Source organism: Calonectris borealis, chromosome 3 (genome assembly GCF_964195595.1).
Source record: "Calonectris borealis chromosome 3, bCalBor7.hap1.2, whole genome shotgun sequence".
NCBI classification, from domain to species: Eukaryota; Metazoa; Chordata; class Aves; order Procellariiformes; family Procellariidae; genus Calonectris; species Calonectris borealis.
In genome coordinates, this window is record NC_134314.1 from 95,092,034 (window position 1) to 95,104,649 (window position 12,616).

At 45.7% G+C, this 12,616-nt stretch overlaps 1 protein-coding gene across 1 annotated transcript in view; it reads left to right on the plus strand.

Annotated features, from left to right (window-relative positions):
• The first annotated feature begins 903 nt into the window (after window positions 1-903).
• The window catches only part of GLP1R (glucagon like peptide 1 receptor), an 87,388-nt gene continuing 75,675 nt past the window's right edge, over window positions 904-12,616 (plus strand). Inside the window, exon 1 of the mRNA XM_075146805.1 lies at window positions 904-1,791. Within this exon, the coding sequence (XP_075002906.1) occupies window positions 1,708-1,791 (84 nt within the window). The 5' untranslated portion in view covers window positions 904-1,707. The remainder of the gene's footprint in view (window positions 1,792-12,616) is intronic.

Consider the following 12,616-nt stretch of genomic DNA (forward strand, 5'->3'; position numbering starts at 1 on the left):
CAGCCATCTGTTAGTTTTCCGAGTCACATTTCTCAGCAGTCTGGTATTGCAGATGCTCTCTGGTTGCTTCCTTCAAGGATGTGTGATAACTGCAGGTAACAGAAATGTAGTTTTTTTACAGAAGTTTCTTATATCTGTGTGTAATTTGTCTTAGCGTGCACACACACACAAAAATACAGATTCAGAAAAAATAAGCAGGCTTTTCTCTGTCTCATTATCCTCATCCCTTTGAGGCAAACATTAGGTATGGGTTTAAATATTTTAAATCCAAGGAACCACTAGTTTCTTTAAAAATCATAGTCTTTTCATTGTTCCAGGTGACATTGCTGTGGCTGAACATGCTTTTTCAATTAGATCTTTATTCTTTGTTCCTCCTCACTGTTCCCCAAGTCTTCAGCAATGTCTGTAGCAGACATACTTATTCTACAGGAACAGAGTATTTATTTTACTGGATAGTAAAAAAATTAATCTCAATGAGCAACATAAAAACATCACCCGAGGCAGACATTAGGAGTTTCAACTAAACTTGGGGTGTTTGAGGATCATCTCTTTTAACAACCCAAAATGTATGTTCTTTCTCTCCTCTTTGGGAGTAATTTTTTTTTTCCTTGAATCTTTTGTTTTCGCTCACTTTAGAAAAGTTTGAAGGAAGTACCTTTTCAGCTTTCTGTCAACCAAACCACCATGGCAAATTCTTTCTGCCTGGAGTTAGCTGTTGAGATGTAACTGCTGTCCTGGCAATTCACACGCTGAGGAATTTCATGATCTCACAGCATTGATGCTCTGACTAGTTACATTCCCAAAGCATCAGCCTGATGCTATGTTATATTTGAAATTAATACACATCATTAATATTTAAGCTATTAACTTCTTTATATTCCAGTAGCATCTAACAGACCAATGTGAAATTCTCCCCCCAGTTCCCTGTTCAATTTTGAGCTTTCCTTCTAAATCTGTTAGGTTCTGTCTGCTTTCTTCTTCCAGATGCTGGTGTGTAATCTCACCACATACACGTGATTCATTGAAGGTTTAGTTTTGCTAGTCAGTGCAAAGTGAATACATAAGGACAATAATATCAATCTAGTACAAAACGAATTCAGAGCACCCTTTTGCTAGGCAAGTAAGTTTTCTAAGTCCTTCAAATTTACACATCATACTACTCCTAGGACTGACTAACTTAGAAACCAAGCTCTGATCCGATGTGCACCTCTGCAAATCCGTGTTATAAATGGGTAATTGCATTTACTGTTATTAAAAACTAATAAAGCCTGGACGTCACGAACAGCACGAAGGCCACCAAGATACCCAAGCCTGGACAAAGTCAGTCTGAAATAAAAGAAGTTGAAGAGGTGGGGGACAGGATCGCAAAGGCGTTTCCTCGCCTTTTTTTTTTTTTTTCCTCTTTTTTCCTTCCCCTCTCCGAAACAGCCCTTCGCGCTGACGACACCAGCGACCGGCCCGTCCGCCCTGCGCGCCGCGGAGCGACCCCCGGAGCCCCAGCCCCGCCGGGCGGCGCGGGGCCGGGCCGCACCGCACCGCACCTGGGCCGGCCCCGTCCCCGCCTCCGCCGCCGCTACAAAAGCGGCCGCCGGAGCCCCCGCGGCGCCCGCCGCCGCGCTGCCGTCCCCCGCCGCGGAGCCTCCGCGGAGAGCGGGAGCCGGAGCCGGAGTCTCGCCGGGCCCCCGCGCATGGGGGGCCTCCCCGGACATGCCCTTCTCCCCGCCGGCGGCGCCGCTCGGCTTCGCTCTCCTGCTGCTGGCGGCCGCGGGAAGGTCGCTCCCCGTCAGGCGGGTGAGTGCCGCGGCGGTGCCGGCGCCGTCCGGCTAACTTCCGCGGCCGCGCTGAGCAGCTGTGGCTGCTGGGGCGCCTGCCCCTGCCCGGCGGGGCCCCCCGCCGCCGCCGCCCGGCCCGGCGGCCCGAGGTTATTCCGCCTGCTCCCACCCCCCGGCAGTGCTGGGGCGGCGGCTGCGGGGGCTGCTCCCCGCTGCGGCTTTCCGCGGAGCGGAGCGGGAGGCGGCCGCGGGGGAAGCGGCGGGAGGCGGCGGCTCCTGGTGCGCCTCGAGGACAAGTTAGAACTTAAAGCCGTTACTTTCTGGGTGCCCACGCCAACGCTTGCAGCAGAACAAGCGGCCGCCGGGGACGCGGGGTTGGTGCGCGGAGACGCTCCGCGCGTGGGCCGCTGCGCCCGTCGCGTGCGTCCCTGCGGGGGGTCTTGGGGGGAGAGTTTGGGTTTAAGGCGAACGGAGGGGAGGAAAGAAGCGGAGACGCTGCTGCGGCGAGGACGTTGCCCTCGAGGTAACGCTTCCACCCCCCCACCACCCACGGGGAATAGTACGCTCGTTTGTAGTGTCAAACAAATTCAGTGCCGCGGGAAAAACAGAGCGGGGTGGTGGCGGTGGGTTGTCGAGTAGGCTGTGAGGGGGAGCCAGCCGGACGGGGACGCGGTAGAAGTGGAGGGGGAGCGGGTGGGAAGCCCCTTTACTGAAACGGAGCAGGGGCCGGTGGGCAGGGTCTGCCACGGGCGGCTCGTCTCGGCGCTGCCTCCCCGAAACGCCGGGGGAATTGCTCTAACGCTTCCTCTGGCCGCGGCCCGGTGAAACAAATGGGGCCGGTGGGTTTTCCTCTTCCTTGGTGGGACCCGTGGGCTGTGTGGTGGCAGAGCCCGGAGCGCCGGGCTCGGGAGGAGGCTGCGCGGGCAGGAGCTGGGCTGTATGGGTGCGCACCCGGTGCGAGGGTGGGGAAACCGAGCGTAATTTGTTGTGAAGAGCAGCGAGAGGCGATGGGGAAGGGGTGGGTGAGGGAAGGGGTGATGGGCAGAGAAGGCTAACTGCAGTTTGGTGGGGTTGGGGGACAGAGAGAGACAAGAGAGACTGGTGAGGGGGTGGAGGTGACAGGAGGAGGGCTGCTACTGTAGGGAGAGCAAGGGCAGGCTCGAAGCTGAGGTTGTGGGCTGCAGAGGGGAAGGAAGGGACAGTGAAGCTGATGATGGGCCGAGTTTACGGTCTGTGCAGCTTCTTTTCAGTTGCTAAAAGTTTTTGAGGTTACTGATTTAATCAGAACAGCACTAAGATGATCTGTTTAGTGCCCGACTAGGTCTAAGTCTGTAGGGTTGTCGTAGGTGTTGGCTTCTGGGTTTTTTTGGTGGTTTTGTTTTTTCTTCTTGTGGACATCAGGCCCTTAAAGGAGCAACAGGCACAAGTTGCTTCAGGGAAAATTCCAATCAGGAAAATCTCTTCTCGTGAAGGTAGTCAAATACTGAAATGGGGGCCCAGAGAGGCTGGGGAGCCTCCATCCGTGGAGGTGTTTGTTATTTGACAGGGTAAGGCACTGAGCAGCTTGAGCTTGTACCACTGAGCAAACTAACGATGGGTCTGCCAGAGGCAAAGAATCAAGGCGAAGTACCTTTCCTAGCAAAGAGGTTGTCTTTAGCTGCAAGCGGAACTGGGGGGAGGTGAGAAGAGAGGCTTCTCTGGTCTCAACACTATGATCGCCCTTTGACTTCAGTCTTGCAATAAAACTTTTATAGCCTCTTCTGACACTAGAGGGTCTTATCTGACAACTTGTCTAGAGCAGCGATTGTGCTTGTGTGCTGAGAAAATGTACAAAATACTCAGCTCAATCCTTAAGTATACAAAAGCATGGGACTTTTGCTGTCGGGAGTCTTTTCTCAGGTTCAGTTCAGAAAGGTGTTAAAGGTAATATTTAAAGTAAACCGAAAGTAGCACTGCTTAGGCAGTAGTGAATAGTAAAATCTAGGTGATAATCAGCTCCAAGGTCTTGTGGTTTAAATGAGCAAGACAGGTGTGAGAAGAAGGTAGAATGGTTTGATACTGAGTTGGGGGAGGAAGTATTTTATTGGTGCTGTGACTACTGTTTTACTTTGACCTTCCCTCTCTCTCCCCCCAGCCCCTCACACAAGTGAGAAAGGGGAGAGGGAGAAGAGAAAGCTGAGAATGTACATAGAAGGAAGAAGAATTTAAGTCCAGAGTTTTTATTTGAGGTGGTGCTGCTTACTTGCCGTTATCTTAAACGCAGGGTGACTGGAAATTGCTTAATAAGTGTCCAGATCTTCCTTACTGCATTGAGGGTAGTAAAATGACCAAGAGCTGGTAGCACATGGCTGCATTGCAGAATCTTATTACTAATGACAAGCCTGTGTCCTTTCCCTGCTTGGCCTTGAGCAGCAATGTCCTGCTGCTGAGAGAGCTGACACACAGCTGGCCGCTGGTTCTCTACCATCCGGTTGTCTCTTGGATTTGGATTTCAGATCCCAGTTTTCTATGTAGTACTTATGCTCAAAGGTTTGATAAGCTAATCTTGAAGAAAGTAGTTTAAATGTCAGTGAAGAGCAGACAGGAGCTGTGCCACAGTTCTTAATTGGGGGTTCTCTTCCTCAAACTACCCCAGTGCTTTTGTTCCACAGGCTAAAATGTGAGCTCCCGAGTGGAAGTACGAACAGTTGAATTCAGTGGGAAGGTTACAGATCTTTTGCTCTCCTCAGCTCTTATTTCTGAAGTGCTCATGTGGGAATAGAAAAGTACTCACATCAATATCAACATTAATTAGAGCGTATGGGTATTTGGGTACGTGTATGTTACTGGCTCTCTCAATTACTATTGTGTTATTCAGGGTTATTTCGATACAGTTGCTAGTCTGTTCTCCAAACCGACAGTCAGCATGGCTTCTTAGGTTGCAGGTGTTAGGGGCGCTTACAGTTACTGCTACTTGCTCAGTCTTCTGAAGCCTGGCACAGCTGCTTCCAGTTCTGCAGCATCTGCTGCTTTAACCATGGGTATCTAGGACTTGTCTCTGAGAGTGCTACCTTTGAATCCTGATAAGCCATGATGAAAAGGTGCAATGTGAGGGGGTGGTTTCGAATGCCTCATTAGTCTGCTGTGCTCTGCCCTTGACAGCAAAGAGGTCCCTGTGTGTTTGAATGTCCCAGCGCAGGCTTGCAGGACCATGCCTATTTTGACTTCTTGTCTTCTGTTGCGTGCCCTAACGCTGAGAGAACTGAACCTGTCCTGTAGATTTGTGTTCCTTAGAAGTCCCCCAAAAGTCCCCAAAGCTTGCACAGAGATGGTTTTCTTGTTGCCTGCGCTCTGAAAATCAAAATGCGCTAGCCAAGTCTCAGCAGCACATACTGGGAGTAGTATAGAAAGCAATGGAGAAAAGGATGAAGAGGCAAGGTCTGACACTGTGCCACCTTGCTGTAGTTATTATCAAAGGATACTTGGCTGGCTTCTAGGTAATGGGCTGCTTTCCCAGGAATACGGCCAGGTTCTTCAAAACTTAATATTTGCAGGCCACTTAAATTCATGCCTATATTAATATGGTGTAAAACTTTAAATTGCTTAATAGTACAATCATCTAAATTAATACAGGTTAAATTGGCATCCCAAATGACATAACATCTTTATGTATTCAGAAAATAATGTGGTTTTTGTTGTTTGCTTTTTTTAGAAACAACTCTAATTTTCTGGAAACTCTGTAAAGCTAGTGACAGTGTGTGTGTGCTATAAAACCAGATGCCCTAACACAGCAAATCTGATTATACACGCTAAAAAGAAGATACTTAATTACTTGTTATAATATCCCCAACCTAAATGTATGGGGGGAAAGAAAAACATTTCAGGCTTAAGGAGCCTAGGATATCAGATCTCCAAGGGCCAAAGGAGAGGACTCTGCTTCACACAGCAGAACAATGACTTGGCCCTTTGCATTGTTTTAAAGCTCTGATGTCTGGTCCAGGCAAGTTTAAGTTAGTGAAACAGTTATCAAATCTTTCTTCCTTTCCCCACATTTCTAGTGCCATTACTGCACCCGCCCACCAAACTAGGAGCGGTCTGAAAGAGTTTGGACAAAAGGATTTGAGGTGAAGTGTAGGCAGATACAGCTGGGCCTGGAAGGGCGTGTTTCATGGCTGTATCGGCAGTGAAGCACATGTAGCTCTCTTCTGTGAGAAGAAAAACTCATATTCTCAAAGTGACGGAGGTGGAGCTTTGCATAACTAAAACTCCTGCCCTCCAAAAGTTGTAGCTCTGTAGCTGCAATAAAGTTCAGTGAAACTGGGCCTGATATACAAAGCATAAACAGTTGTCTGCCGGCTGTCAAAGAGATTTTTAAAGGTATTGTATCACATCCTGTTTCTGTTAGCCTGTCAAACTAAATTCAGCTTTAATTTGCTGCATTGATTGATTGCCAGTTACTTGAGAGGACAAACCAGGAGGAGCTGTTATCTCTGAAATCACAGGGCTTTCGCTAGTTTATAACTTGGAGCAGTCCTTTGGAAAACTTGATAGTTTCCTTCTGCAGTGCCGTAGTGAAACGAAAGCTATCATCTTTGCGTTCAGCTTCTTTCATTAAAAGCTTTTGTATTTCTTTCTCTGTGGTAAACCAGTGTATGTACTGCCATCAAGGCTGTCTGCTCAAGTTTCCTTGGCGCAGTGCATCAGTTCTATTAGTTTGTGTCTTAACAAAAGCAAGTTTACACGATAGCAGATATGTCTTTGCTATGGAAAAAAGTTGTCTGTGCGGTAGATAAGAGACCTTCTATTTAAGCCCTACAATGTTGTTTTCTTGTGAGGCTGAATTAAAACATCGTGCAGGAACTCTTTTTGTTAAATCAAATCTACCTAACCTAGCTACCCAAGAAAAGACCGAGTCTAATGCTTGCATCCAATCCTTCCCATCAGAAGAGGGATAGGGTAAATAGTATCTAGGGAGCTCTAGCTTGCCAAATGGAAGATAGCCCCTTCAAATGTTATAGTTTTATACAAAATGCAGCAAATTTGAACTTATGATAGGTGAATATAGGTTTGCTACTGGTGGCTGAATACTGTTCTTGATGCCTCTTTTTGTTCAGTATTGGAAACGGGTATTTATAAATTGCGAACACACTGGCCTATGATCTGCTGCATTCCAGTGATCCTTTGGTGTGAACGTGGAGGAACTTATGAAATGCGTGTCGATCTTCACAGGTAGGAGGAGAATCTCAAGGCAAAGTTGCATCATCATCATCATCTGTGGTTTGTAAGGATAAGCGTGGAAAGTCCGCCTCTTCCACTGCTGAAGGAAAGTAGATGACTCTACTCTTACTGCCGTGAATGTGGACCCATGCAAAGGGAAACTCCCTGCAGTTTTATCGGGACTTCAGTAAGCCTTACAGATAGTGTTCCTGGGGTACAGTGTGGCAGATCTGTGTGGAGGAGAACATGAGTGGATTTCCACCAGTTATCTTCCACTTAATCTTTATGGTATTATCTTCTTAAAGAAACAAGCAACAACCCCTGCCCTCTGATGTACGTGAATGAATTGATACAGCTTGCTAAGTGCAGACGTGATAGCATAAGAATCTCTTTCCCAAATACTTACATGAAAACCTTGTGAGCAACCCCCAGCCCCAGGTTCAAGTATGGCTTCTTAATAGTCTCATAAATACTGCAGCTATGTATAGAATAGACACAGGCTTAATTTAATTGAATGAACAATTAAAAAATGGTAACTGCATAGAGGAAATTGTAGTTTGCACATGTGGAAAAGAATAGTTCCTTCAGCTGGTCATTTTACTGACTACATCTTATTGCTGTTTCACTGTAATTGATTGTTAATGGATTGCCGTCTTAGTGCAGTCTGGTATTGACTGCTATTTTTCTTGCAATTGATTGCATTTCATTGTTAGTTCACCCTCTCGCCATCTGTTCCCTAAATTGTTTTATGCTGGCTTTCCCAGTTGCCATATTTTTCTGTCTTGTGCTCTTCTGTCCATTGAGCTCATCTGCATTCTCCTATTCTGTTCTTGCCTTGTCTCACTTATGCATGTGCCCTGCCACTCTCCCAGTGCCGCCTTTGATGCCTTCAGGACAATTTTTGAAGCTTGCATTCTTGTCTTGATGTGTGGTTTTAGCTGTTGTTTGCTGCTGCCCTTTTCCTTGCTCTGTTGCTGCTCCTATGTACTCTCTCTGCTGCACTACGGGAGAAGTTCAGGAAGGTGAACCTGCTTTCTGATTGTGCCTTGGAAGTAGCTAAAGAGTCAAGGTCTGTGTGGAAGAACCTTCTGCAAATGTTAGAGGAGGAACTCCTTGAGCACAACTGAGAAGCTTGTGGCTCTTTTGCTGTCCTGCCTTCTTCACTACCTCCTGTTTCCTTAAAGGACAAGTGAACATGAGTTAGCTTGCCATCGAAATTTTGTTATACTTGGGGCATATTGTCTGCTCACCCACTTATGCCTCTTACCATTGTTCAGACTGGTTTTCCCCTGCAAAACTGCACTGCTTCCCCCCACCATGAAGCAGTTTCTTGCCAATTCGTTAGACTTAATTTCTTCAGGGCAGACAGGAGGGGGGTGTGTATGGACATATCTACATGCGACAATCTCTGAAATCTTGCTCTCTTTAAGACTTGCATTTCTGACTAGGACATTTTGGTAACGCCTCTGACATCTCCAGTTCTGGTGCTGCTCAGCACATCAGTCTGAAAACTGAGCCACACTGAAAGGCCCAGCATCAGGTAAACCAAAACACTTCTGTGACCAGCCGAAGGGAAAACCTGGAGGGAAGACAGTGCTCTCGTATATATCCTTCTCTAAATGGGAAGAATGGTGGCCACTGAGACTTTTACACTGAGTATATCTCTGGTGCTTGGCAGAGGCTTATGGAACAGTCCTCCTACAGCAGAGCGTGTTTTTGTGGCAGCATGAGTAGTTTAGACTGTGACTTGCTCTTAGACGTGGACAAACCAAATGCAAACAAGAAGCTCAGCTGCCAGAAGAGCTGCCTCCTGGGTGCTCTGGCTCTCTTCATAATGGGTATTTCTCTGGTGCTTTGAAAGGTGGTCCAACTACTTGTGAGCATGTCTTATGTGAATGAGAAAGTTGAAGCAAGTTGAGGAATGGCAGCTGATGCCATAACCAAGCTTTACCATGCTGTCTACTGAGCTCTGATAATCAAGGGAGATGTACAAAACTCCTTCCAAAGGAGTGTGTGGATTGCTCCTCTTAAAATCAGACTTGGGATATTTCAGGATGTGTAGCATCAATCTTCCTTTTCCTCTGAATTCTGCTAGCAACAAACTTCTGTATGTTTCTTTCCCATAGGAAACAACTATCTTATTCTTCCATTTGCTAGTATTCCTACTCCCTTTCTGCTCTATAGATATTAACACTGCTCATGGTATTGACCAACATCTCCTGGATGCTATATTCATCCTTACGTATTGTTTCATTCTGAAAACTGAAAAATGTTTTTTTGCTCAAAGCATATTCCAGTTGTTTCATTGCAGCTCAGCTCTTTGCAACTAAGTTTCAAAGAGTTTGTTTTTATTATGACCAGATTATGAGTCAAATTTTGCATTTGCTCATCTCTTTCATCAGTTCAGTCTTTCTCAGCATCTGAAAAAAGCCTTCATAAAATGAGTGTAGTTGGACTGCATGACAGTGTAGGGTGTGACTGGCGGGAATAAAGGAGGGATGACAAGTAGATGACTTCTCAACTTCTCAAGCATGACTTAGTCCTCTAAGAATCTCTTAGAGCAAATAATCAGAGGATTATCTTGTTATTTTGATGGGTGTCAAAACCCATCCCACCTTCAAGAAAACAAAACCAAAAAACTACCCTAAAACAGGACTGAACTTCCAGAGCATTGTAGAACATCCATTTTTTTCTTTGAAGTTTGCTGTCACTGTGTAGAGCATTAGGAGAATAGTAGGTGAGAGGGTATGGTATGTCCCTGCAATTTGCAGAGGTCTCATCACCAAATCTTTTATTTTCCCAAGATGACATAGTCAGCTTTTAATGGCGAGAAGAAAGGACAAAGGGTCTGTGCTCAGTTAGATGGAGAGACTCTGTTTTTAAGTTAGTTGTTAGATTTGAGGCCACATATGCACAAAGCAGATGAGAAAGTATTTGATGTGTGTGTTAGCAGGAGCCTTGGTGGATATGGCCAAAGATTGTGTTCTATGCTGCAGTTCATCTCTAAAGCCCCATCTTTGGGGAGGGGTTAGAGACATTAGACTAGCTTTCTCTTGACTTTTGTCTCGCATCCTTCTGTGACATTTGTCTCTTTCTTAGCTTTTTGTCGAGTGGAAGATAAATCCTAGGCACAGCGTGCCATATGTGCTGTCAACAACCCAGCAGATTTTTTTTTGCTCCCCCCGTAAAGGAGACTAACTCAGAACTATTGCAGGTAATGTAATGGCAGAAACCTTGCTCCCTTTGGAGGGCATTTCTGGTCTAGTTTTCTGCTTCTGCAGGAGCCTGGTAGAAATTCTGAAGTATGGGTTAATGTAACTACTAAGCTGTGGTGTGAAAAAGTAGTAATTATTGCCTTTCAAACCTTCTGGGAGAGACTGACATGTCTGATATCTGCGGGCTTCTATCATAAGATTCATTTCCTGACATGCACAGACTCCTGGCAATGCAGTAGCCTCTTCATAGATTTTCTTCAAGATGGAAATTGATAACTTTGCTCCTCTGACATGTCTACAGTGCTGTACAGAAGCTGCTGAAGGGTTGCTGTAAGACATTTTGACATACAGAAAGGGTTGGATGTATAGAAGCGTTGACAAGCATCAGGTATCTTTGTGACGAATTGGAGGGGGAAAACCAGGAAACTTTCAAAGGACTTGGTTTATAATTTACAGAATGCTCTATTCAAGTTACTACTTTATGAAATGAATTAATTACTTATCCCGATTTGATCTTTGTGTTGTTCAGACTCAGTTAGAGTGGGCCCCTTGGGAGCTGGAATAGGGTGGCAGGGCAAGGTACCTATCTGGTCTGGGAAGTCCAGAAACCTATTGCCTTTATGGTTGGCTGTGACTCCTCTACAGACTGATCATTGTGCTGAGGAGTTTTGTACACAGAAACCCAAATTCTGCGTCTTTCGTCCAGGGTGAGAATCTAGGCATCAGCGCTTGAATTTTTCACTCTGTTTCAGTAGGTGAAACGGAGTAGGAAGCGCAAAGTTTGAAGGGAACGCCAACATCTAGGAAGGTAACAGCCTGCCTCATGTGCCTTAATATCACTAGAGGTGCTGCTGCTGTTGTGGAAAGAACCAGACCCTGGGAAAAAACCTATGCTTCCACATAAGTAATCTTTAAAAGTGTTGTGGATATTGGTGCAGCTGTGCATGGGTTACAAATAAGAGATACAGCCCTGCATCACTGGATCAATGATACTCAATTAGGTCAATCCTCATCTTCCTCCTTTTGTCCCATTCCTCCCAAATAATAATATTCTGTTGTACAGAACGAACGAAGCTTTTATTTTTTATCCCTTGAGATGGGAAAATTAAAGGTATAGTATTTGATCTGAATTACTTGAAATAGCTATTGGTCTTTGCTTTTGTCAGATGCTGTGGTGTCCTCTAATCTATTGCCCTTTTCATTACTGTTTCTTAATGAAGAAAAATTCATCAAGTACCATTTGAAATGCATCACTCTAAGAATAACAAAAAGATCCCATTCCTTTTAAACTCGGTGACACTGCAAGCAGAGTACGCTCTGGAAAAAAAAAAAAAAGAAAAAAAGACAGGAAGGTATTATATGCTGTTTACAGTGACACGGCGTAGTTATAAATTGCACATGAAATAAATTAAGAAGTATTTGTACTGGACGTCTTTCAAAAAGCCCCAAATCCTTAATATGTATGACTTCTCTAAATGAAATACGAAGCGTCACAGAGGTGGTTGTCGTGGTTTAACCCCAGCTGGCAACTGAGCACCACACAGCAGCTTGCTCGTGCCCCCCCGGTGGGATGGGGGAGAGAATCAGAAGGGTAAAAGTGAGAAAACTCGTGGGTTGAGAATAAAGACAGTTTAATAGGGAAAGCAAAAGCTGCGCATGCAAGCAAAGCAAAGCAAGGAATTCATTCACTGCTTCCCATCAGCAGGCAGGTGTTCAGCCATCTCCAGGAAAGCAGGGCTCCATCACGATTAACGGTTACTTGGGAAGACAAATGCCATCACGCTGAACGTCCCCCCCTCCTTCTTCTTCACCCAGTCTTATATGCTGAGCATGACGTCATATGGTATGGAATAGCCCATTGGCCAGCTGGGTCAGCCGTCCTGGCCACGCTCCCTCCCAGCTCCCTGCACACCTGGCACGGCATGGGAAGATGAAAAGTCCTTGACTAGCGTAAACAATACCTAGCAACAACCAAAACACCAGTGTGTCATCAACATTATTCTCACACTACATCCAAAACACAGCACTATACCAGTTAATAGGAAGAAAATCAACTCCGTCCCAGCCGAAGCCAGGACAGTGGTACAGAAGATATTCAAGTATAAAGGTGGTCAGAAACATCCTATTCAAACAGTATTTCAGAAGACTAAGTTCCAACACATTCAGTGTTGTGATAGATGCGCTTTAAGCCTAGATCTCAGCACTCCTGTTTATTAGTTGAATTTAGGTGATTGCACCAGCAATGAAACATTGTATGAGTAGGGAAATGGGCAAATGATTACATGGATTAATTTCTTCCCCTGCATATTAATTCTAGAGTTGTAGACTGTTGTAGACTGTTGTAGACTGTTAGTTTTCTGTAAAAGAAGCCTTGAGTTAGTGCAGCTTTCTCTTCCTCTGCTTGGTTTTGGCAAAAGGGTGTCACAGGCTTTC